Source organism: Myripristis murdjan, chromosome 17, assembly GCF_902150065.1.
Source record: "Myripristis murdjan chromosome 17, fMyrMur1.1, whole genome shotgun sequence".
Taxonomy (NCBI): domain Eukaryota; kingdom Metazoa; phylum Chordata; class Actinopteri; order Holocentriformes; family Holocentridae; genus Myripristis; species Myripristis murdjan.
In genome coordinates, this window is record NC_043996.1 from 35,596,555 (window position 1) to 35,622,800 (window position 26,246).

A 26,246-nucleotide genomic window follows, 5' to 3' on the forward strand; every position below is an offset into this window, starting at 1 on the left:
AGGTGAGCGGACAGACAGGTGAGCGGACAGACAGGTGAGCGGACAGATGGACAGACAGGTGAGCTGACAGACAGGTGAGCAGACAGACAGGTGAGCGGACAGACAGGTGAGCAGACAGACAGGTGAGCGGACAGACAGGTGAGCTGACAGACAGGTGAGCGGACAGACAGGTGAGCTGACAGATGGACAGACAGGTGAGCTGACAGACAGGTGAGCAGACAGACAGGTGAGCGGACAGACAGGTGAGCGGACAGACAGGTGAGCTGTTCAGTTGGAGGATGGAGGGTCGAGACGGAGGGAAAAGGTTGTGTTTAAAAAAGACTCCGGGCGGCCTGCAGATCTCAGATCAGCTCTTTCTCACGTTTGTGTTTCTGATCTCCCAGCAGCCCCGGTTCTTCTCTCTGATCCTCAGGTGGCTGCCAACACCTGAGGGTTAGGAGGCGGAGCCGCCGTCGCTCTGGCCGTACAGGTCGGCCAGTTTCTTGAACCTCGGCCCCCATTCGCTCAGGAAGTCGTAGCTCTGCTCCGAGTCTGAGGTCACGGACTCCGGCGAGCTGAGCGACTCCGCCGCCGAGCCGCCGCCCTCGAAGGCGTACGTCTGCAGGGAGTCGTACGGCGGCGCCGTCGGGTCTGAGTCGGCCTCCCGCAGTCTGTCCCAGATAAACTCCCAGAACAACGAGCTGTCGGGCGCCGAGGCCGCCGCCCTGTACGCCGTTGCTCTGGAGAAGCGCTGCGGTGCCTCTGGCGTGACATCACGGCGGTTCCTAGCGGTGTGGAGGTTCCTCAGGGTCACCATGTCGAAGGCCTCGGTGTCCTCCTCGCCTCCGCCCTCGTCGTCGTAGCAAACGATGTTCTCTCGGACGTCGCGCTCATCGTCCGCCGTCAGCGGCGCTGTCTTCCTGCGTCTCACGGCGACAATCAGCAGAACCAGAACTGAGAGGGACAGAGTCAGCGGGTCACGCTAACACCTTCAAGCTAACACTGTTAGGATAAAGCCCAAAGCACAAAGCTAACACACAGAGCGATGCATTGTGGGTTATACAGTGTGTTACCAAGCAGCGTGAGGACGCAGGCCAGGATGGCGATGAGGGCGCCGGTGCTCAGGCCGGCCGACAGCAGCAGCGTGGCGCCGCCGCAGGAGCTCCGCCTCCCGTCCCGGTCACACTCACACACTCGGATGGAGAGCGTGTTGGTGCTGCTGAGCGCCGGGCTGCCGCCGTCCGAGATCAGCACAGGAAGCAGGAAGACGAGCCGCTCGCCGGGCCGGAAGCCGCCTCGCCCGGTGAGGACGGACGCCGTGTTGTCTGGAGGAACGACACGCCAACACGTCAACAGGCACGCCTCTGTATCTATTCATGCGTTTCATGTCGTCACAGTGAGCACGGCGCCACCCGGGGGACCTGCTGCGCCAGCGCGCTGACACCAAGGCCAAGTCTTTTAAAACGCAGGCAGAATAACGGACACATTTCCTGCCGCCATGCTTTACCAGCAGCAACCACCTGCAGTCGCCATGGTGATGGTCCCCTACATGGCGCCCACAACAGAACAGTGACATCAGAGAAACACATGACCAGTCGTCAGGGCAGGTGACATCACACCTGCTGTTTCCTGTCCAGGCACCTGACACCTGGACCCTGTTCTGGTGCTGATCCCGTTATTTCTGTTTTATTTTTCTGGCGGCAGGAAACAGGAAGTAAACATTTATATTTCCTTCTTCACTTAAAGAGAACACACAATTGTTTATAACAAAATCTTTTCTATTGGCTAGAATGACCAAGACAAACAACCTGTGAGTTTGACAGCCTGCGTGTGTGTGTGTGTGTGTGTGTGTGTGTGTGTGGGAACACAGTGGAACAGAGCGACAGGTTGTGTTTTAACAGCCAATCAGAGTTCATAAAAAGTGTAAACGGAGCTCGTTCTCGTGCTGCTGATCGGCTCCTCAGGTCTCCCTCCTGTCTTGTTTAGACTGAAGAATTCTGGGAAATTTTCCTCGTGGGTTTAGGCGTGAAACCTGCGTCTCACTCGACTTGGATGTTTCAATATAATTTAGTGTCTTCTGTTCTGCGCAGTTTGGCTTAGCAGTGCTGGTTCTTTTTATTACATTAAAAGGTCATTCTATAATTTTGGGACATTTTGAGTTTCAGAAGTTTTGAAAAAAAAAGGTTAATGTTTTCCAATATAAATATTTTTCCCTGACAAAGAAGTGTTTAAATGTTATGTTTTTAGTAATTGGCAAGCTCCAGTATTATTGATTTCAGATATTTATTAAATAAAAGGAGATATTAATTGATTATTTCGTCAACTATGTTACGGACAAAAACTGTCAAATTGTAACTTTGGATAAATGCCATATTAAAACAACCACTATTCCTGGTAGAATACGTGTCCATTTACCAATATTTTAAATTTTAATTGCCAATTAAAAAAGAAATCAAACTTTTTTTTTTTCTTTTAAACCCCCAGTTTCACAGAATCCAATCAATGGTCCACATATTTTCTTCAAAAATTTTTGAAATCCAAGGTAATTTTGTTGGAAAAAAAAAAAAAAAAAAAAAACTTCTCAGTGACCAAGTTTCTACTTATTTACTTTGGTTTTAGGAAACAATTAAATATTTTTTTTTATCACATATTATATAATGGTAACTTACTTGACAGTGCGGTATCATAGTTGACGAAACATAAAAAATATGCTGAAACATAATCACAATGTAAATTATTAATATTATATTGCTTTTATGTTAGCAATACTATATATTCCAACTCTTACTAGATTTACTTCAGACCATTTGGAATGACTGTGACATCAAAAACACATACCAACCAGACTAGTTTGTAGTAATTTTATTAACTGCATTTATAGAAAATGCATATTAATATCAATATAACAGTCTGAAGTCTTAAAAGGTTAAACAAAAGTGTGTTGATTTCTTATTATATGTTACAAATTATTAAAATTTATTTTAAAATTAACTCCTGAAAACTACAAGAACATATGGTGTCAAGTGTCAACTACACTATATTGCCAAAAGTATTCACTTGGCTATCCAAATCATTGAATTCAGGTGTTCCAATCATCTCCACGGCCACAGGTGTTTAAAATCAAGCACCTAGGCATGCAGACTGCTTCTACAAACATTTGTGAAAGAATGGGTCGCTCTCAGGAGCTCAGTGGACTCCAGCGTGGTACCGTGACAGGACGCCACCTGTGCAATAAGTCCAGTCGTGACATTTCCAGGCTAGTAAATATTCCACAATCAGCTGTTAGTGATACTATAACAAAGTGGAAGAGACTGGGAATGACAGCAACTCAGCCACGGAGTGGTAGGCCACATAAAATCACAGAGCGGGGTCAGCGGATGCTGAGACGCATAGTGCGCAGAGGTCACCAACTTTCTGCAGAGTCAGCAGCTACAGACCTCCAAACTTCATGTGATCTTCAGATTAGCTCAGATTAGCGTAGAGAGCTTCATGGAATGGGTTTCCAACGCCAAGCAGCTGCATCCAAGCCTTACATCACCAAGCACAATGCAAAGCGTCGGATGCAGCGGTGTAAAGCGCGCCGCCACTGGACTCCAGAGCAGTGGAGACGTGTTCTCTGCAGTGACCAATCACGCTTCTCCGTCTGGCGATCTGATGGACGAGTCTGGGTTTGGCGGTTGCCAAGAGAACGGTACTTGTCTGACTGCATTGTGCCAAGTGTAAAGTTTGATGGAGGGGGGATTATGGTGTGGGCTTGTTTTTCTGGAGTTGGGCTCGGCCCCTTAGTTCCAGTGAAAGGAACTCTTAATGCTTCAGCTCACCGAGACATTTTGGACAATTTCATGCTGCTTTGTGGGAACAGTTTGGAGCGGGCCCCCTCCTGTTCCAACATGACTGCGCACTAGTGCACAAAGCAAGGTCCATAAAGACATGGATGAGCGAGTTTGGTGTGGAAGAACTGTACAGAGTCCTGATCTCAACCTGACAGAACACCTTTGGGATGAATTAGAGTGGAGACTGTGAGCCAGGACTTCTTGTCCAACATCAGTGTCTGACCTCATAAATGCACTTCTGGAAGAATGGTCAGAAATGCCCATAAACACACTCCTAAACCTTGTGGAAACCCCTCCAAGAAGAGCTGAAGCTGTACTAGCTGCAAAGGGTGGGCTGACATCACATTAAATCCTATGGTTTAAGAATGGGATGTCACTCAGGTTCATATGTGTTTGAAGGCAGATGAGTGAATACTTTTGGCAAAATAGTGTATGTCACCCTTAGTCAACTCAGTTACCTTTCTCGGGTAACATAGTTGATGGGTAACATAGTTGACAGTATTGCTGTTTTCAGGCATTAAATCAACCTTACTGCCTCCAACCAAATACCACATGGCATTTTTGAGAAGGATTTTCTTAAACTATTACAGAAATAATTAAGTAAAATATTATTAAACATAATTTAATAATAATATTGGAGTAACACTGTTGACATTTGCTAAAGTCTTCCTTGACTCAGACACTACTTTATAAGAAATATTTAAGAAAAGGCAAAAAGAACATACCATGCAGCCTACTGAGTGTCATCTTGAGGATGAAATGATATCACAAGGTGAAGGTCATAGGATTTGGGTAAACCAGACCTTATTGGGAGGGTTTTTTTTAATTGGTAACTTAGTTGACAATGATTTTGGGGACACACATAAAAAATGTTATTTTGCATATAACATTTATATATTGACACAAAGTTTTTATCTGTCATCATTATCTCTACTTAATCAACTGTCAATATAAAAATTATTATTTTAAGTTTTACTAAAAATCCATGCAAGATATATCCCAGGAACGTAAGATGTCCCAAAATTATAGAATGACCCTATTAATGATGTTATAGTTTGTTGCATTTTATTTGTGCCTTATTTGACCAGTAACTGTACCTTTACCTTTTCCAGTGAACTGTACCTTCATTATCTTGGAGGGTGAAGTTCTGGTTCCCAGCAGCCTCGGTGGTCAGAGAGAAGTGGAAGCGGTGTCCACCTTGTGGCTCGTCTCGGTCCACGGCACTGACCGTCTCAATGACCTGAAGGTCAAAGGTCAAACGCGGTTTATAATCCACGCCGGGTGGGGGGTGTGGGGGGGGGGGGGGTATATTTGCAGGTTTTATTTAAATGTGCATTAAACAAATTCAGAACATTTTAAGGATCCTGAAACTAACTTTTGTACTAATTACATAAACCAGTAGCTTTGCTGCTGGTGCAGCTCTGCACACTCCTCCCTCTTTCAGAATAAAATCTTACAGTGTGGTTATCTTAATTTTGATTGTTTTTAAATCTTTTTTATTATTATTTTTATTATTATTGTTAGATAAGATTTTCCATTTTCCAACATAAAAATTGCATTTTCATTGGTCAAAGGAGCAACAACAAAAAAAGAATGATAAATGAAAGAAAGAAAGAAAGAAAGAAAGAAAGAAAGAAAGAAAGAAAGAAATGCCAAAATAAAAGCCCCTCTGTAAGTTTGTGGTTTTTAGACAGTTAAATTGGAGGTTGTTGAACTGCCAAAGATTACAGATCACAGATTACAGATTATCAGATGAGAGCAGATCAGCTCACAGCTCAAACACAGGTCAGGATGTTCTGACACAAATAAAGACCAAATTTCTCTCAGCATTTTTATTTGAGCCACAACACTCTGTGGGCATTAGGCCATTTTTACTGTGTGTGTGTGTGTGTGTGTGTGCACGCGCGCGCATCAAACTGTTTCATACAATGATCTGCAACAGCCAATCAGAGCAGAGTTTGATGTGACTGGACTTTGCACAGGGAAAAGTGTCTGTATTTTGAAGGTGAGTCAGCTTCTGTGTTTGTTTGTTTGTATGTTTCTGTGTTTTCACCTGCAACACCAACGAGATTTCAGGTGAGCCACTGAAACCGAACCCTCAGCGTCCACATGTTTCAGACGAGCCGTCAGCTGCATTATTATTACATCACACAGCATCACATATATTATCAGGCTGCATGTTAACATCGTGTGAACAAGTCGTTTGAGTGAAGTTTGAAGAACTTTACAATTTTATGATTTTCACTGTCTGTCTGTGTTCACTGAGGTCTGGAAGAGAGCACTGTGGGTAAACCTGCAGGATCTGCTGTCCATCCCTGCAGCACAGCCACCAAACCTCTGACAGAGCTTCATCCAATCAAAACAAAGACTCACCCAAACCCATGAGGATGATAATGATGCTGATGAAGGCGATGGTGATGATGGTAATACAGCAGCGTCGGGGGTCGCTGGATGAAGCCATGTCTCCGTGACGATAAGCACGCAGCAGTCACGGCCATCACATCGGTGCGTGACTGCTTATCATCACGGAGACATGGCTTCACCCAGCACCCCCCGACGCTGCCGTACAGCCAGCCGGCCGCACGCTACATCGCCAAGACCGCAACAGAGACTCCGGTAAGAGCAGAGCTGGAGGACTTTGCATTTATGTCCACAATGACTGGTGCTCTCAGAGCCGCATCACAGATAAACACTGCTCGACAGAGAGACCCTATCAGTGATGCACAGCCATTTTACCTGCCGAGAGCTAACGGCAGTGGTTACCACAGCTCTCAACTGCTCTTAACTATCTGCATGACACCATTAATAAACAACAGAGGACTTCTCCTGACAGGGTTCACATCATAACCAGGCATGGTTAAGGGCTGTTCTTTCTAAATTCACACATGTGAAATGTCCCACCAGAGGAACCAACACGCTTGATCAACGTGTACACAAACATCAAGCATGCCTGTAGAGCTGTGCCCCTTCCACATCTGGATCAGGAGTTTAACAGCTTCTTTGCTCTTTACGGGAGCATGAGGTGAGACAGCCGTTCAGAGCAGTGAACCCAAAGAAGGCTGCTGGTGTTTTCACAAACATCTTTAAACTGTCACTAGCACAGGCTATCGTCCCATCCTGCCTTAAATCAGCCACCATAATCCCAGTCCCAAAGAAGCCTGCAGTACTAAATGATGACTAAATGTTGCACTAACTCCCATAGTTACTAAGTGCTTCGAGAGACTAGTACTGAGGCATATCAAAGCCAGCCTCCCCCCAGCCTTTGATCCCCATCAATTTGCCTACAGAGAACACAGATCCACAGAGGAAGCCATCAACATCGGCCTCCACCTCGCACTCCAACACCTAGAGCACAAAGGGACCTATGAGCGGATGCTCTTCATTGACTATAGCTCCGCTTTCAACACAATCATCCCAGACATCCTCATCAAGAAGCTGCTCCTCCTGGGCGTCGCTGACCAGCTCTGCACCTGGATCATGGACTTTCTCAACAATGACCCCAGTCTGTCTGGCTGGGCCCCCACCTCTCCTCCACCATCACCCTCACCACCGGCTCCCCTCAGGGCTGCGTGCTGAGCCCCCTGCTCTACTCACTATACACCCATGACTGCACACCCACCTACACCTCCAACTCCATAATTAAATTTGTGGATGACAACACAGTGGTTGGCCTCATAAGTGAGGGGGACGAGTCCGCCTACCGAGACGAGGCACACAAACTGACTCTGTGGTGCTCCACAAATAATCCAACACTTAACACAAAGAAAACAAAAGAACTGATCCTGGACTTCAGGAAGTGCAGAGCCGACCACCCTCCCATCTTCATTCATGGGGACTGTGTGGAAATAGTCCACAGCTTCAACTTCCTGGGGATCCACATAGCCGACAACCTCTCCTTGTTGACAAACACCATGGCTGTTGTGAAGAAGGCGCAGCAGTGCCCGGCCTTCCTACGGGTCCTCAGATGCAAGAAACATCATGAAGGACTCTTCTCACCCCGGACATCACCTGATCGCCCCCCTGCCCTCAGGGAGGTGATACAGGTCAATGAAAACACATCAACAGACTCTTAAACAGTTTCTTCCCCAAGGCCATACAATCTCTTAACACACTTACACATGTGGACTATATAATGGTGATGATGTTGATGAAGGTGATGATGATGGTGTGATGATGGTCATGATTATGATGAAGATCTGGTGGTGGTGATGATAATGGTGATGATGGTGATGATGATGATGATGATGATGATGAAGATGATGGTGTTGATGGTGATGAAGATGATGGTGTTGATGGTGATGATGGTGACAACTGCAACTGCTTGGAGGCGGGGCTGCATGATCCTCAGGCTCAGGTAAACACACTGATGTGACTGATTCATTTTAATGTCCAGTGAAAAGAAACCACAAGTTGCATCGCCTGTGGTACAACGAGCTCTGCCTTTTAATCATTTCAAACAGATTGCACTGTTTTTTTTTACACAGCTCTGAGTAGTTTTTACCAGCTAAAGAGCTGCATACTTGCACCAGCTGCATAAAACAGAAATCAGCAATATGTCACCTGTCTGCGCAGCGCAGAGGATCATAACAAACAGCACATGTGTGGCACCGCCTCTGTGTTTCCTTAGTCAGGGATTTGAACTGACAACCCTCAGGTCAGAGGCCTGAAGTGTTCCAGTGTTAGAGTCAAAGAAACACAAGAACCAACAACATGGAGGTGAAAGGTCAGAGGCCACAGCAAAGATGGACAGGCACACTTTGGTTGCCATGGAGACAAAGACAGTAAAGGTGCACAAGCTGTAACAGAACAACCAGCTTTTTCATTTCTGTTCCGAAACGTCAAAGAACTCTTGGAATTCTCTGGTAAAACGTTGCAGAAGTGATTTCTACTCTGACACACCGCCGGCCTGTGTGTCACACACCTGCATGTCCACAAGCTCCACCTGTAGAAGCACCGCCCCCACCACCCTAAAGCTGAAAGTGAGCAGCACATCGATGATGCTGCTGTCAGAGCTGAGCACATCACAGCCACTGGTTCACATGACCACAATAATATTACTACTATTAACAATAACAATAATAATAATGGCCATGTGGTTAGTATTTAGATTCTGATACAAAGCTGATGCAGAGATGAAACGTTTGAAAAAACAATCAGCTGCTATTGCAGGGTTGACCAGATGGTGGCAGCGGGGCACCGAGATGTAGAGAATATTGGGTGGCATTACCTGTCCTGGTTTGGCGTTCTCACAAACAAAAGTTTCATAATCGATGGCGAAGGTCGGAGCATTGTCGTTGATGTCCGTGACAGAGACCAGGACCAGAGCTTTCCCCACCTGGGATGGGTTAGCTGCAGAAAGACAGGAGACAGGACGTCAGGCAACACACACCTGGACGTGAGGCCACATACACCTGGATGTTTCTACTATGTTACAGGCAGCAGCTGCACTGTGAGCATCTGCTGTCAGAGCTGTGAAATCCCACAAGACCCAAACACAAAACCAAGAACAAAATCCTCCGACCGCTGAAAAAAATTCTGTTGTTTCCATTTTGTCATGCAGTTTGAATGTTCCTGTGTAAAATTATTTTATCTGTCAGATGTTGAACAGAGAAACAAATCCTCTTCATCCTCCACAGCTCAAAGCCGCCCATCTGATTTGGACTTAAATGATTTACAGCTCAGAGCATCAGCGCCTCTGATTACAGCAGCAACACAGGAACTAAACTGCAAACTACCGAGAGGAACTGAGGAACTGAGAAGAACAGAGGAACAGAGAGGAACAGACAGGAACAGAGAGGAACCAAAAATATTCCTGCTCTGTTCCTCTGGACGGGAGGTCAAAGGTCAGACTAGCAGGTTTAACCACAGGAGGGTCATGTGATCAGACATGACCTTCATCCTGGTCAGAAACCAGTAGAAACCAGTGGCTCAGTTTCCCTGGAGATCTAAAGGTTCTGTGTCAGCAGAGGCAGGTGGCAACAAACTCATCCTGACACTGGAGAAGATGCTGGTGAAGATGAAGATGTTGATGAAGATGATGTTGGTGAAGATGATGATGAAGATGAAGATGATGGTGAAGATGAAGATGTTGGTGAACATGTTGGTGAAGATGATGTTTATTGAGAGCTTCTTGTGAGAGGTGCTCTGGTTCCTGGTGAAGGGTTTCATTGCTCCTCAGGCAGGCAGAGAAGGTTGAAGTTGAAGTTGAAGGTTCGCTCAGCTCTGTTCCATCATGGCCGCCAGTGAAATCCTAATCAGACTAATGAGGCTCATTATCTGCTGCTACAGAAGCTCCTTATCTGTCCACACTGCCTGGCCTGGCTGTGAGGAGCAGCCTGGTGTTCCTTGCAGGCTGGACCTTCTCTGAGGACACACACCAGCCACATGAAATAATGCAGAAAGATTAAAGTGCTTAGATCTTTTTTCTGTGATTGACAGCCTTGTTAGAGCCCCTCCCCCCGTCCCGTCTTATCGCTCTTTCTTACGAAAACTGCCATTAGATGAAATTCAGCAGATAGCTCTGCTTCCAAAATAACACCTGCTGCAGTCTGGGGCAAACAGTCCTGATACTTAAAAAAAAAAATCAATTCATACTACTACTACTACTACTACTACTATTATTATTAATAATAATAATAATAATAATAATAACAATAATGAAAATATTTGAATTCTGCCTGATGGAAAGCACTGTATTCAGAGGAACAATGAAGGGGAGGAGCTCACAGCTCTCAGAGGCGAGGACGGTGAGGTTGTGGAGGTCGTTGACCTCTCTGTCCAGAGGTCGAGCCACGCTGATGACGCCGGAGCTGCTGTCGATGTTGAAGTACCGATCCAGATCTGTGTTCCTGTCTATGGAGAACCTGAGACAGACAGACAGGCAGGCAGAGAGACAGACAGACAGATAGAGAGACAGAGAGACAGACAGTTCTATGAGACAGTTCTATAATGTGGCTTTAACAGATTTCAACTGCCAGTGTTAACTCTTTCAGCATAAACAGCATAAACACTGTTCAAAGTGTGTGTGTTGTACCTGACAGGCCTGTTGGCGGCGTCGGGGTCGTGAGCTGACACCGAGCCGACCGTCGCTCCGACCCGAGCCTCCTCAGAGACGGCCATCCGACTGACGGCTGACGAGAAGACCGGAGGCTCGTCGACGTTCTCCACCAGCAGACGGATCGTTGCCGTGTCGCTGAACGGACCCAGAGACAGGAAACGAGTGTCGATGTGACGATTGGTAGCCTCGACTCGTAGCGTGTAGCTAGACTGTGTTTCAAAATCCAGACCCTGCAGGAGGGAAGGAAGGGAGAAAAGAAGGAAGGATGGAAGGATGGAAGGAAGAGGCAAGTCAAACTGATCTGGAAATGAATGGGATTATTTTAGATTATCTCATCCCACTGGCAGATTATTAACCCCTTGTAGACTATTGTCGCAAATTCGCCTCAAACCACTTCCAGTCTTAATGCAGCTGAGGTGGTGTATGTATGCCACTGATGCTGTTGATGCATATTTCACACATACCAAGAATTGTATTGGAAGCACTCCACCACCAATAATTTAGCATCTGCTTGAAGGCAAAAACACAAACAATTTATTTTTTGTAGATAATTGTAAATAAATTCAGGCAGTAAGGGGTTAACGTTGTTTGAAGAAAAACAAGATTTGAACACTGAAGATCAGATTGAATGATTTGTTAAGACAGATGTTGTGGCAGTGCAGTGACTAGTGTTGATTGTGAACAGACTGTTAGCTTTCTGGTGAACAAATACACACAGAGGTGAACATTCAGAGGAGATTGAAAAGTGGCTAAGTCCTGCCTGACCTCACTAAGTCAGTGCATTTAATACTGGAGAATAACATTACAGTCCCTCTGATGTTTATAGCTGTGGAGGAGGAGAGATTTACGACCTGAACAGAGGCTGCGCAGCGCACTGACTACACACTCCTGTAACAGCTCAATAAAGTGCTGGAAACAAGAACAAAACCAACACAATTCAGAATAAATGTTCAAACTCCCTCAAACAGCAGAGCCATCTCAGCGCGCAACAGGGAATCTGCTGCAGTGAAAACAGAAAGTCTGCTGTTATTTTCCTGTGTTTTTGTTAACACGTTAAGTGGCTAAAGCGAAACACAGATTCCCTTGGTGGATTTGTGATGGAGGTGTTCTGTTCAGGAAAAAATGTGAGCTGGTATGATAATTTCTGCAGTGAGATGAAGGGGAGACAGTGCTGCTGGCCTCCACCACACAACATCCATCATCAGTAACACTGGAAGGCAGCGGCATCCTCATTATGTGGAGGTTTGAATGTAGAAGCTCTGCTGTTGCTTCTCTAATGTCCAATGATAAACTCTTTTTTAATGTTTCAAAAGACTGTATTTATGTCCAGTGTTAATGATACCCAGCTTAACCCTAACCCTAACACAACTGATACAAAATTGATGAGTTGAATATTTACATTGAACAGGCTCATATGAAGTTAAGCATCAATATTTACTCAAAACTCCACAGGTACAAAGTTAATACAAAAAAAGAGTCAAATGGATAATACAGCTACAAATCCAAAGATTTTAAGAACCAGTACCTTCTACACAGTAACCAGTATCTTCGACACAATAACCAATACCTACTACACAGTAACCAGTACCTTCTACACAGTAACCAGAGTCTTGTACATGATGACCAGTACCTATTACACTGTGACCAGTACCTTCTGCAGGGTCACCAGTCCTTCCTGGGTGTCCTGATCGGTAGTGATCTGGAATGTTTCCAGTCCATCTCCATCCAGGATCTTGTAGTCCATCTCAGCATTTGACCCCATGTCTAAATCCAAAGCTTTGATTTTGGCAACCACAGCTGCCACTGGTGCTGACTCAGGAACAGTGAACTGGTAGTTCTCTATAGACAGATTAGATAGATAGATAGATAGATAGATAGATAGATAGATAGATAGATAGATAGATAGATAGATAGATCTTCAATCAGCAATCTTCAGAACACATTACAGCTTAATGATTTGGTCTCTGGGAGAGTTCAAAGCTCTGATAAAAAACTGTGTTACTGAAGAGTGCATTGCCGTTCCTAAGCTGGATTTTGTTGTATGTGTCTGTTGTCCTTTGTCTGTTCTTAACATGTTTTATTTTAGAATTTTTGTAACTCTGTAATGGTGTGCTCTTCTTGGCCAGGTCTCCCTCGAAAAAGAGATTTTCATCTCAAGTGATTTCCTGGTTAAATAAAAAATAGATAGATAGATGGCTACAAGGATATACAAATAGACGGACAGATGGATAAACAGCTAGATATATAAATAGATCAACAGATAGATATATTTTCTTGTAACCTGTTACCAATTTCTTGAAGATTTTTTGGTCATTTCTTGCTAAGTTGCTCACTGCCTTTTTTCTATGTGTTTGAAAGAAATCAGAAAAGCCAGTTTGCTCAGGTTTCAAAGCTTCAAATGCATGTGAAAGGACACCTTTCACACAAATACACCTGACGTCCATCCAAGTTTCAGAGGGTTAATGCTTGTGATTAATGCTTGTAGATGCTTTTCTCTGTCATTGAGCCTAACTCTGTCTGACCTTTCACCTGCTTGTCACCTGGCTACTTGCATATTTGTTAGTTGCTTGTTTAATATACAGTGTTGGTCATTACCTGTTTTTGTGTTTTCAACTGGTTCTTAACTCACGCCGTTTACAGAAATATTGATTACTGTGCACTGTCCATGTAAAAAAAGATCAAATAAAATAAAATCACTTGTTTTATCAAACACTCGGTCTTACTGCGGGAGAAGTGCGGTGGGTTATCATTGACGTCAGTCAGCGTTACGGTGACGGAGGTTGTTCCTGACAGCCCACCCATCTGACCCACCATGTCTTTGGCCTGGATGACCAGAAGGTACTGATCCCGAGCCTCGCGGTCCATGTCGGGCAGCGCCGTCCGCACCACACCTGCAGATGATCTGTCTCATTTCAATAAACAGCAAAATACAGCAAAAACAGGACAGAATAAAGTGTGTGTGTGTGTGTGTGTGTGTGTGTGTATGTGCGTGCCTGGTCCAGTTAAAGTTGCGACATAAGTGACTGTGAATCAGGAAGCGGCAGGGCGTGGCATGCTCTGACCTCACACCTGTGTGATGCAGCCATTACCAAGGACTTATTGTGAATGAAATGGAGAAATAAAATGGATTGTCTGCTGATGGGAGCAGAGGAAGCTGCGATCATCATCTGTGTTGAGGCTGTTTATAATGGAATAATCCTCAGAGAGCGCTCAGCCGTCACTCTGCAGCATGATTAAAGCCTGACCCCTGATCCACACACACACACACACACACACACACACACACACACACACATACACACACACACACACACACACACACACACACACACACACACACACACACACACACACACACACACACACCTCTGCTGCATGATGAAATAGAGTCAGCGCTGGGGTCGTAAACGTTGTCCTTGATGACAGAGGTGAGTGCTTTAATCTGTGAACTGGCAGCCCTGCAGAGGGGTGGAGCCTTCTCACCTCCCCGGCTGGCAGCACAAACCATAAACATATTTCAGAATAATTTACAGGTTAATGGGCGCTGGAGATATAAGACACAGAGAGGGAGGAGAGCACAGAGACACAGTAAACAAGTTGATGTAAGCAGAAGGATTTTTTTTTTTTTGAGCAGATGCAGCCACTGTCAGTAAAGGCAACACGTGCTGTTCCTGAATCTGTTTCTTTTTCTTTTCTTTTCTTGCTCTGAAGTGACAGGATGATGACATCACACAAACTCGTTACTGTAACTGATGAAGATGCAATAGTTTATCACTGCAGGGTGTGATGTCATAATTCAAGGTCAGTCTTCATAGGATCAGCTCAGAAAACACCTGGCTGCTCTGTCGTGAACTTGCAGCTCACTGCTTTGTCTGCTGGGTTTCTGCTTATGAAACAAGTCAGTTTCACTCACTTCTGACTTTAACCCTTGAAAACAGAATGACTTCTTCAGTTTAAAGCTATGTAGTTAGTCTGTTTGGAGTAATCCATCCAGCAGCTCTGAGACCAGTGGAAAGTGACTGGGAAATACTCCAGTCTTCAACTCTGTCAAAAAGTTTCTACTTCCTGTTTCCAGTCAGCATTATTAACACCTACCAGTTTGGGGAAAACTGTAGAATTTAAATTTTAACTTTAGTGTGTGGAAGAGACTTCACAGCTTTTACCTCTGACTTAAAAAAACATTTTAAGGACAGGAGCTGCTGTCTAATTAAATGTTCAGTCTGAAGAATTTGGTAAACTGTGGGTTAACCCCTAACCCCGTCACTGTTCGTGTCTGATGAGTAACTCAATTCTTAGCCCCAGTTTGTACTTCTGAACACATGAGATAGTTACTGATCTCTGGTCAGAACATTACAGGGAGGACTGTAGCTGGGTGGTCTCACCGGTTTTGGGCTCCACAGAAAAGTAGGGCTGGCCCTGCAGGATGCTGTACACCACCCTGGCACTGTTCCCATAGGTGGGGTCATCGGCATCTGTGGCCTGCACCGTCACCACTGAGGTTCCTGCGGGGAAACACTGATCAATACAACAGCATGCCGCCCGTCACCGCCTCCAAACACAAACCATCCAAGCTGTTAAAACTGTTGTTTTTTCACAGGACTGCCAACAGGGGCAGTGAGTTAGTTTTTACTGCCTTGTAATACATAATGACTATAATTCTGCAGGGATTGATGACAATCAATACCACTGAATCAGAGACCAGTTGGCCTTCAGGAACAAAAACTGGTGTTTTGGAACGTCCTGACCAGGTTGTTCTACTAACGATGTCATTTGTTTAAGAAGTGTGTCTGGTTTTATTCAAGCCGTGTCTGCTCCTGATCAGCTGATCCTCACCCAGCATGCACCTCTGTTTCCTCATGGCTCCCTGGAGGTTTTACATTGATCTCTGTCTGCTCCTTCTGCTGCCTTTGAATTCCTCTACAGTGAGTGTGACAGGAAATAATTTCATTCTGTATCTACATTTATTCTGCAGTAATGATCTCATTAACAAGCTGAAACCTGCTCAGGTTTAAATTTTCAGATTTCACTACAGACCCTTTTCTTACGATGTAAGAGTCACAGATGAAACAGTGGACAGTTCTAGAACACAAAGACAGATCAAACTTCTGACAGGCTCACAAATTTATGACTTCTCCTGCAACCGATATCTTCAAAGCAACCAATCACGAGGCAGCACTGGATGATGCAGAATACATTTCATATTTCAGAGGCAAATTTAAGGGAAAATGTTTTTGCTTCATGTTTTTTAGTCCCTGAAAAATGGGAATCTTAGTGAGAATACAGGTTTGACACTCCTGCAGTGTAAGAACCTTCAGGACAGTGGGTTTCAAAGTGTGGTACGGGTCCCCATGGGCCCCTGAGGGTCTCCTAGGGGCTCCTCAGTTTAATTTTCCTGTAATTTAATTTTAGAGAAACTGAACAGAAAATGTGTGAGGGATCTTTTGAGCACTTTCTTCTTTTTTGCGTTAATCTCAGCTCTGTTTGTCAGAGTTCAAGTCTGACATCTAGACTGTTTAACCCTTTGACTCCTAACACACTGACACTGGATTTCTGTCAGGAACAGGCAGGGAAAAGAGTGACTAGCAAGTTAGCAAGGTTTTTAGTGCTACATGCCTATACCTTGATATGAGTGGAAGTACAAGCAGAAGAGCCATACCGGCTCAGACGTCGCCCGGATCAACAAGGTCCACATCATGTGTTAGGGAACCAGGGCAGCCAGCTACTATACTAGCAACCCCAGCGAGAGGGGATATAAGCAGAGGATATGTTAGCAATGGATTCTTCAAAACCCAACATCCAGACGCACCAAGAAATAACTGCCTGCTTGCTCAGTGTCCCAATATCCACAAACAGAAGCTACTATCACAACTTGAAATTGATGAGGTACAGTGAAAAGGTACACTAGAGATGTAGAAGCCAGGACAATAAACAGTATGTTTTCCACTGAACCAGGGCTGAGGAGAAGGAGGTATCTCATAACAGCAATACCCAGTGGCTGGCGGATCTGAGAGCAGACCACAACAATCTCCCAGAACAACAGCCAGTAATCATGACGGTAGCAGACATCCAAGACAGAGTGTCAAGAATGAAGAGCTGGACAGCACTAGATCCTGCCATGATCCACACCTACTGGCTAAAGAAGCTAACTGTACTCCATGGATGCCTAGCAGCACAAATGAACCAGCTGCTAATGGATAGGACCCATCCACAGTGGCTGACCCAAGGTCAGTCCTGATCATGAAGGACCCCCAAAAGGAAACAATCCCATCCAACTACCAGCCTACAACCTGCCTCTCCTCAACATGGAAGCCCCTGTCAGGCATCATAGTGGCTAAGTTGAGTCGTCACATGGCTCTATAGGTAATCGGCAGTAACATCAGAGGAGCCAAACACCAGCTACTGGTCGAAAGTCCAGGAACACCAACCTGTGCACTGCCTGGATTGACTACAAGAAAGCCTACAACTCAATGCCACACACATGGATACTGGAGTGCTTGAAGCTGTACAACATCAACAGGACCTTAAGAGCCTTAATCAAGACCTCGATGGGAATGTGGAGGACAACTCTAGAGGCTAACTCAAAGCCAACTGCACAAGTTAGCATCAAGTGTGGCATCTACCAAGGAGATGCCCTGTCTCCCCTGCTGTTCTGTATAGGCCTAAATCCTCTCAGCCAGATCATCACGAAGACTGACTTTGGATACCAGTTCCAAAGTGGAGCAACCATCAGCCACCTCCTTGACATGGATGACATCAAGCTGTACGCCAGGAACAAGTGAGACATCAGCTCACTGATCCACATCACCAGGCTCTAAAGCAACGACATCAGAATGTCATTCTGAGTGTCTTAAGTGTGGTAGGATGGTATCAAAGACGGCAAGATGGTCGCGATTCACGGGGTTGAGCTACCAGAACTCAACATAGCAGATGTGCAGGACAGCTACAAATACCTCTGAATCCCACAGGCAAATGGAAACCATGAGGAGGCCACATCCAAATACCTCCATAGAGTGAGGCAGGTCCTGAAGAGCCAGCTGATTAGACAGATCAAGAGCTGAGCCATCAACACCTACGTCCTGCCAGTGATCAGATACCCTGCTGGCATAATATCCTAAGGATATTATGCCAGCAGATAAGGAGGAGAGAGAGGCCACTGATGTCAAGACAAGGAAGCTCCTCATGATGCCTGGAGGGTTTCAGCCAAAGTCCAGCACCTTAAGGCTGCACACTGAGAGGAAGGAGGCCGAGGACAGGTGAGGGTCAAAACCACCATCCAGGATGAAACAAAGATCCAGGAATACATGAGGTGATGGCCCCCAGTGATGACCTGCTAAGTGAATACCTCAGGCAGTAGAAGCCCAGTGAGGAGGAGGAGGAGGAGGAGGAGGAGGAAGAGGCAGCGTCATGGAGGGAGCAGCCCCTGCATGGTGTGGACCACCGACAGACAGCAGAAGTGGCTGATATGGGGAAACATACCAGTGACTGGAAAAGGCTGGACTGAAAGACAGCACAGAGGCTCTGATCATGGCAGTACAAGGACAGGGCCAAAGCATAAGAACTGGGTCACTAATGTTTATTGATGATGTGACTGCTGATGGAAGTAGCAGGATGAATTCTGATGCTTATAGGGCTCTACTATCTGCTCAGATTCAGACAAATGCCACAAAACTGAAAGCCTGGCACTTCACAGTGCAGATCGACCATGACCCAAAAGATACTGCGAAAACAACCCAAGAGTTACTGAAAGCAAACAAATGGAATATTCTTCAATGGGCAAGTCAGTCCCCAGACCTCAACCAGCTGAGCTGCTTCTCACCTGCTGAAGAAGCTGTAGTAAAGGGTTGACAGTGCAGCTCAAGGGGGGAAACTCAGAGTTTGGTGATGTTGTCCACGGGTTCCAGACTTCAGGCAGGCAGAGACTGCAAAGGATTTTCCTCCAAATACTGAATATAATCCTTATAATTAGAGTTATGTATATATGTTATGTATGGTTTGTCCAATTACTTTTGAGCCTCTGAAAATGGGGTGACAGTGTATAAAACTGGCTGTAATTCCTAAAAGGTTAATGCCATATTTTTGTTCAACCTCTTAAATTAAAGCTGAAAGTCTGCACTTCAGTCACGTCTGGATGACTCTGTTTCAAATCCACTGTGGTAGTGTACAAAGACAAAATTATGAATACTGTGTCACTGTCCAAATACTTATAGACCTAATGGTATCTGTATATTTACATGTTTTACCAGAAAATTACAGACAAAACCTGACCTCTGAAAGTCAGGCTGAAGTTAATAGTAGAAAAAAAGAAGGAAATCCGGAGTTTGAACCAAATGTAACCCTCGGTGGTGTTTGTTTGCCTTCATGTCATACAAAAACACACAAGAGCTCCATACAAGAATAAAAACACCTTTTACATGTAAATAATAATAATAATAATAATAATAATAATAACTAGAAAAGTGCAGTTTCTGGAGAAACTGTGTGGGCAAATTGGAAGACGCTGAAAATGGGTTGAAAAGTTGAAAAATTCTAAGCCACAAGCTGAACAGTTTCAAATTTGAATGACGTTTCTAGCTCAAAGTATGACAGAGTAACAAATCGTTGAATATTGCTGAATTTTGGAGCAGCTGTCCCATTCTTTCCTATGGGGAAAAAAGTGTAAATAAAGCTTAATAATTCAAAAAGTTTTCAAGTTTTCAAAAAGTTGAATACAAGCAAACATCACACAAAGAAGCTGAATTTTTTAAATCTGAATGAAATTTTTAGCACTAAGTATGTGGAAGTAGTTACGTACCAAAAACGTATGGAATAAGAAAGAAAGAAAGAAAGAAAGAAAGAAAGAAAGAAAGAAATAGTAGGAAGAACATTAATAATAATAATAATAATAATGATAATGATAATAATAATAATAATAATAACCACAGGAAGCTCCCTCAGCTGTCAGAAGTCATTCTTTCTAGAAACAGGGAGATGATATCTACTGGTTTTCCCATGTGCCATCCAAGCAGTGCTAAATGAGTCAGACAGTGTGCCATGTAGTCCTGGGGGTCTGTACTAATACACTGTATTAAGAGATTGCACAGCTTAAAGTGGACCTCTTGCTGTCTTTCTCCTTCAGCTCCTCTCCTGGCTGCTGTGTTTATTATCCCTGAGGGCCAGTAAATGCACACACCAATCCACACTCAGATCTATCTAGTAGGCTTCAGCTGTGCTCTGACATGATGTCGTTCTCCCAGTGAATCTTGGCTGATGCGTCCTTCTGGACATAAGTCAGAACATCAAGATATTTCTCTGAGCCTTTGAACTGGCTTGGGCTTTTAGGAAAGTGGTCTCCACCTGGTCCTAAATTACCTCCTACAAGGAGGCCAAGAACCTTGTGCAGGGTCACTGAAACCTTCTGCAGGGCCATCAGAACCTCAAAGGTGGTTCTCCTTGAGTACCACCCATCGTGCAAAGTTTTGTTACAACTCTACACTTGCACACCTGATCAAATTAAGAGCTTAAATCTGTTGAAACAGATCTACCTGAAGGGTGTGCATCAAAGTGTGTGGCCCTTAATTTAATCAGATGTGCAAGAGCTGGAACAAAACCTTGCGGGACAGGTGGTCCTTGAAGACATGGTTGAGAACCACTGTTTTAGGAAATCAAAAAAAAATGTCAGAAAATATTAGACAACACATAAAACAACGTGCAGACATCAGGTGAGTGCATTCTGAATGCACCTTTAATTTGAGAAGTGTAGCCAAGATTCACTGGAATCTTTTTGGTACTCCGCTGACTGACTCACCTGTGGGAGACATCTCGGCTACCCTGGCGGAGTATGGCCCGTCCAGGAACTTGGGTTCATTGTCATTGATGTCCTGGACCTTGATGACAAACTGGGACTCGGGCTCCACCGGCAGGTTGGTACTGCGGTCGCGAGCCTGAGCGCGCAATGTGTAGTATGCCTGCTCCTCCCGGTCCAACCTCTTGGTGGCATGAATGTCACCTGTGTTCTCGTCGATGATAAAGATGGACGCCGCCCCCTCGCCACTCAGGACATACTTCACCCGCCCATCGCCCTTGTCCATGTCCGAGTGGAGCTGCGGGGGTGAAACATAGAAAAACAATCAAACAAGCAGACAGACGCTGACAGCAGGAGAGGGTGGGGCCTCAGGCTCACAGAGTTTCATTTTAAAGACTGATTTGTTGAGGGTACAACTGACGTGATATTATACAATTGACATTTTATATTAAAAGCATTAAAAAAAAACAAGGCATACACTACAGTGAGGCAAAATCAGGTGTTTGATATCCATCAATATGACATCATTTACTTGACATCAGTATGATGTCAAGTAAACTGCTGTCATATATAGTTATAGGATATTATATTATCAGTAGTTTTAGTTTGACTGACATGTGAATGTATTTCTTGCGGGTTTGTTTTGCATTAAAACAACAGCAACTTGACTGGATTTCAACAAAAAGTTCAGAAAACATTTCAGTGCTGATGTGACTTTCATGAAGCTGATTGATCAGCAGCTTCTGTCAGCTCTATAAATATAACCTGATTGACTGAATCATTGATTAACTTTGCTCCTGGCTGATATTCTTGTTTCATGTCTGTGTGTAATTTTGTGTTTCAGGAGCAGCAGACCTGAGGTCAGCCTGACGCTTTATTTCACTTCAACATCAATATAGATCAAAGCTATTTGCTTTTTCTTCAACATAAAAATCATCACAGAGCAAAGAGTGAACAGCCCCTGCCCCGTTAGGCCCCGTTAGGCCCCGTTAGGCCCCGTTAGGCCCCGTTAGGCCCCGTTAGGTCTCGTTAGGTCTCGTTAGGTCTCGTTATGCTCTGTTATGTCCCGTTAGGCCCCATTAGGCCTCGTTATGCCCCGTTACATCCCGTTACGTCCTGTTACGTCCTGTTAGGTCATGTTAGGCCCCGTTAGGTCTCGTCAGGCCCCGTTACATCCCGTTAGGCCCCGTTACGTCTCGTTAGGCCCTGTTAGGCCCCGTTAGGTCTCGTTAGGCCCTGTTACGTCCCGTTAGGTCTTGTTAGGCCCCATTGGGCCTGAACATAGTTAAATTTAATTTGGCCCAGTTGGGCCCTGTTTAGACTACATTCCAGTACAATAATAAAATGATAATCATAAAATTACAACTATTATTGTTACTGTAACTGTTGTTATCATTGTTGCTGCTTAACCCCACACCCCGCCCCCACCACACACACACACACACACACACAGATTCTGCAACAGTAGTTTTGCACCATCAGTTTGTTTTTTCTCTGTGACAAACTGCAGGTTCCATCCCACAGAAGCAGCAGTGTCCTTGAGCAAGCCGCATGCATCCGTGTGTGTGTGTGTGTGTGTGTGTGTGTGTGTGTTTCAGTGGGATGTTGGATGAGTTTTACCCTGTCATGTTGAATCTGTTCAGCCCTTGTCTAAAGGACACACACTCCTGTCTGTGTTAGTCATCTCCCACAGGACATCCTATGAGTGTGTGTGTGTGTGTGTGTGTGTGTGTGTGTGTGTGTGAGAGAGAGAGAGTAGACTGGCCTAGTTCATATCTCTAAGAGCAGAGATACAGGCAGAGATCTGATGGTCTGACACACACACACACACACACACACACTGCAGGAACCTGAGGAACACATCTAATTGCAAGATGATGTCATCATTCAGCCTCCTGACAAAAATCTGAATAAACAAAATGAAAATAAATGAAGGAGGGAAAGGAAAACCAGCAGAACAGAACAGAGTAGAACATCAGTTTGAAATCAGACGGCGGTTCTGTCTCAGGTCAGGTCATTATGAGAGGTGAACCGAGTCAATCATCTTCACTTTTTAACAACTTTGTTTCAGCTTGTGTGTGTGTGTGTGTGTGAAGCAGGAGCGTGACAGGAGTGTGTGGTGTGTATTCTGACATGACGTGAGCTGATGTGTGGAACATCTGATCTGCGTCTCGTTAAGCTGCGCTGCTGCGTGTCCACATCAATCAGCTGTGTGTGCATTACACTGATCATCTGGACGAGCGAGGCTCACACACTGCTCTCTCTCTCTCTCTCAGCCAGTAAGATGGATATTTACAGGACGAGACGGACGCCGACTTTTCAAGTAAAAATAGAAATGAAACAAGTTGAGAAAAACTACGAGACCCAATTAATGCTGATTGGCTGAAACTGAACCAGCGTTGCCATGGTGATGTGATGAGACGCTCCTGACAGCACGGTAACACAGAGTGACAGATTATCATTAAGGCTTTATTTAACCACTGAAATTCAGGGTGGAACCTGCAGGTAAAACACATGAAGGAAGTAACGCTCTGAAACCTGAGCGGCTTCACTCGTTTCTTTCAAAACAAAACCACCAGACACCACAAAGCATCAAACACAGAACATCAACACAAAAAACCCACAAATTTTAAATAAATCACCTTATCACCTGCTGGAGGCACAATTATTGCTGTTATTACGTCAGTAACTATTATTACTATTACACATTACAGTATTACTGGTATTACTTCTAATACCAGTAATACTACAGTTATTACCCCTACATCTGTTATTACACTGTTACATTTATTATTAATTTATTTATTTCGTTATTACAGCTATTCCTTCTGGTTTCCCCACTCTGACTGGTCTGACTGGTCTGACTGGTCTGACTGGTCTGACAGTTCATACCTTGCCAACATACAGCGGCTCATCTCCTGTGAACTCCTCCAGGACGAAGAACTGGTTCCACACCCAGCTCCTCCTGCGACGGGGCAGTTCACCCCGACCCCCAGCCGGGGGGAGGAGCACGGAGCTCAGCGTCATCGCCTGGCAACATGACTCCTCCCTCACGGCGAGGACGAGCACGCTCAGCGCACTGAGCGTGCTCCAGGTGCAGAAGAAAGTCATTTCTGAAGAGACAGGGTCTGTCCGACAGGAAGAGGAACGTCTGAGGCAACAGAACCAGGAAGTGCACAGGACTGTTTCCTGTCCAGGTGAGGAGGACGACACAAAGAGGACAAATTATATGAATTTCACATTCCTCTGAATTGTTAGTAAAATGAAATTTTGTAAAGATATTGGTTATTGAACATATTCCCAGCTCTATGAGGCATGTGTGAGTCCGGTTCTTTGTTCTGCAGCTGGAGCATGGGGTTATAAGGATGCCAAAAAAGTAAATTCTGTTCAAAACAGAGCTATTAAATGTTTCCTTGGAGAACATGCTTTTGTTCCAGTCCTTGCAGTACAGGGTGACATGGGCTGGGAACCAGTGGAAGTTAAACTAAAAGGAGAAATGATCAGACGGTGGAACCGCCTCATTGATATGCCAGAGGGTAGGTTAACAAAAAAGGTCTTCAACTGGGATAAGGCTCACAGTCTTCTTTGGATAATGGAAGTCCTCTCTATGTTTAGGGAAGCAGACCTCTCTCATATTTTTCACAACAGGCTTCGCTGTAATGTGAATATGTTGAAGCAGAAACTGTTTCTCACTTTTAAAGAGAAATGGTCAAATGACATGTGGCTGAAGCCCAAGTTTAGATCATATGTTCAGATGAAGGATTGTTTTGTTCCTGAGCCCTATGTCACCTCTTCTCTAACCAGAGGCCAAAGGTCACTGTGTGCCCAGCTGAGGAGTGGTACCCTGCCCCTGGCCATTGAAATAGGGCGGTTCACAGGTACTCCTGAAGAGAACAGAATTTGTAATGTCTGTGATATAAAAGATGTTGAAAATGAATTTCACTTTATGTTTTATTGCACCCTGGATGATGATTTGAGGTTCCCTTTATTTGAGGCCATGCAAAACCAAAAACCTGAGCTCTTCTGGGTCGATGATGGCCACAAACTGAAGTGGCTCTTTAATGCTGAAGTATTTAAGACTGCACATTTTATTTCCAAGGCCTGGAATAGAAGGCAGCATATTTTGTTTAACTGATACATAACTTGAGGGGTATATTTTGGAAGTGCCTGGATTTGGATTTGTCTTTGTATTCTTGATTTATTCTAATGCGTATTTTGTTGTTGTTGTTGTTGTTGTATGTGTGTTTGAGCGTGGTTTGGTAATGTGTCCAACAGTGTCTTGTAAGTCCATATGGGCTGGGCTTCTGAGAATGAAGCATGACACTTAAATAAAAAAAAATCATTCAATCAATCAAAACATGTTTCAACACAAAAACAAGCTGGAGTTGAAATATCTAACGTGACAGTATTTTCCTCATGTCTAAAAACAAACTAATGTTTAAATGACAAAAAAATGTGAGGAAATAATTTTCCACCTAGAATCTAATGAGCTGTTTTGGACGCATTCATTCATTATTAGTGAGCTGCTGGCTGCTGATTGGCTGATTGGTGACCCCGCCCTGCTCCCATGTTCCACAGCGGGATGCTAAAGCATGCTAATTTAATTAGCTGATTTTTGGGGGGGGCACGACATCATGGGGAGGTGGTGGCGCTCTGCAGGGAGTGATACTGCCCCCTGCAGGTCAGAGGATCTCACAGCAAACACCCCGCAAAGCCTTTGTGTGTGTGTGTGTGTGTGTGTGTGTGTGTTATAATGTGATAATGCAGTGTTCTGAATTTACCTTCACTAACTGCCCACACACAGTCACACACACACACACACACACACACACACAGTCACACACACACACACACACACACACACACACACACACACACACACAGTCACACACACACACACACACACACACACACACACACAGTCACACACACACACACACACACACAGTCACACACACACAGTCACACACACACACACACACACACACACACACACACACACAGTCACACACACACACACACACACACACACACACACACACACACAGTCACACACACACACACACACACACAGTCACACACACACACACACACACACACACACACACACCGTCACACACACACACACACACACACACACACAGTCACACTCATCAAAGCTTTTCTTCACTCATTCATTTTCCAAACTGCTTTTCTCCTTCCTGTCACTGATCTTCTCTTTATCTGTCTAGAATATGTATATTTTTTAAATTCATGCAATTTCACAAGATAGAAGACAAACCAAACTCTGCACCACGTCCTGCATCAGTATTATAAACAATCTAATGAATTAATTAGAAATGAAAAATAATGTAACCATAATAATCTAAATTGTCTGTGTGTTATAATATCCAGTAACTTGTGTTACAATGACTGTGACGTGTTTCCCTTCAGTATGAAAACACACTTTACATCTGTGTGTGTGTGTGTGTGTGTGTGTGGGGGGGGGGGGGGGGGGGGGGGGGGCTCACCGTGCCGGGCTCGCTCCGTCCCTCCCTGTGATCGGTTCCTTCTCAAGCTGATCAGTCTGACTATTGATTATCGGAAGTGATACATC

General features: G+C 44.7%; 1 protein-coding gene across 1 annotated transcript; it reads right to left on the reverse strand.

The window, feature by feature from the left end:
• Nucleotides 1-293: 293 nt before the first annotated feature.
• LOC115375433 (cadherin-7-like) lies at nt 294-23,761 on the reverse strand. Its single transcript, XM_030074821.1, has 11 exons — nt 23,543-23,761; nt 20,654-20,948; nt 15,252-15,371; nt 13,593-13,760; nt 12,521-12,708; nt 10,846-11,099; nt 10,539-10,675; nt 9,040-9,161; nt 4,935-5,052; nt 1,053-1,304; nt 294-933 (listed from the first exon to the last, which is right to left on the reverse strand). The coding sequence occupies exons 1-11, from the start codon at nt 23,759-23,761 to the stop codon at nt 434-436; spliced, it is 2,373 nt and encodes a 790-aa protein (XP_029930681.1). The 3' UTR covers nt 294-433.
• Between the last annotated feature and the right edge of the window lie 2,485 nt (nt 23,762-26,246).

Bases quoted from the DNA above. Each gene is read 5' to 3' on its own strand.
- LOC115375433 (XM_030074821.1), bottom strand. From the start codon at position 23,761: ATGACTTTCTTCTGCACCTGGAGCACGCTCAGTGCGCTGAGCGTGCTC. The intron at 10,676-10,845 runs GTACAACACACA...TGTCTGTCTCAG, and splicing joins GCCGCCAACAGGCCTGTCAG to GTTCTCCATAGACAGGAACA. The intron at 5,053-9,039 runs GTAATGCCACCC...TTTGACCTTCAG, and splicing joins AGAACGCCAAACCAGGACAG to GTCATTGAGACGGTCAGTGC.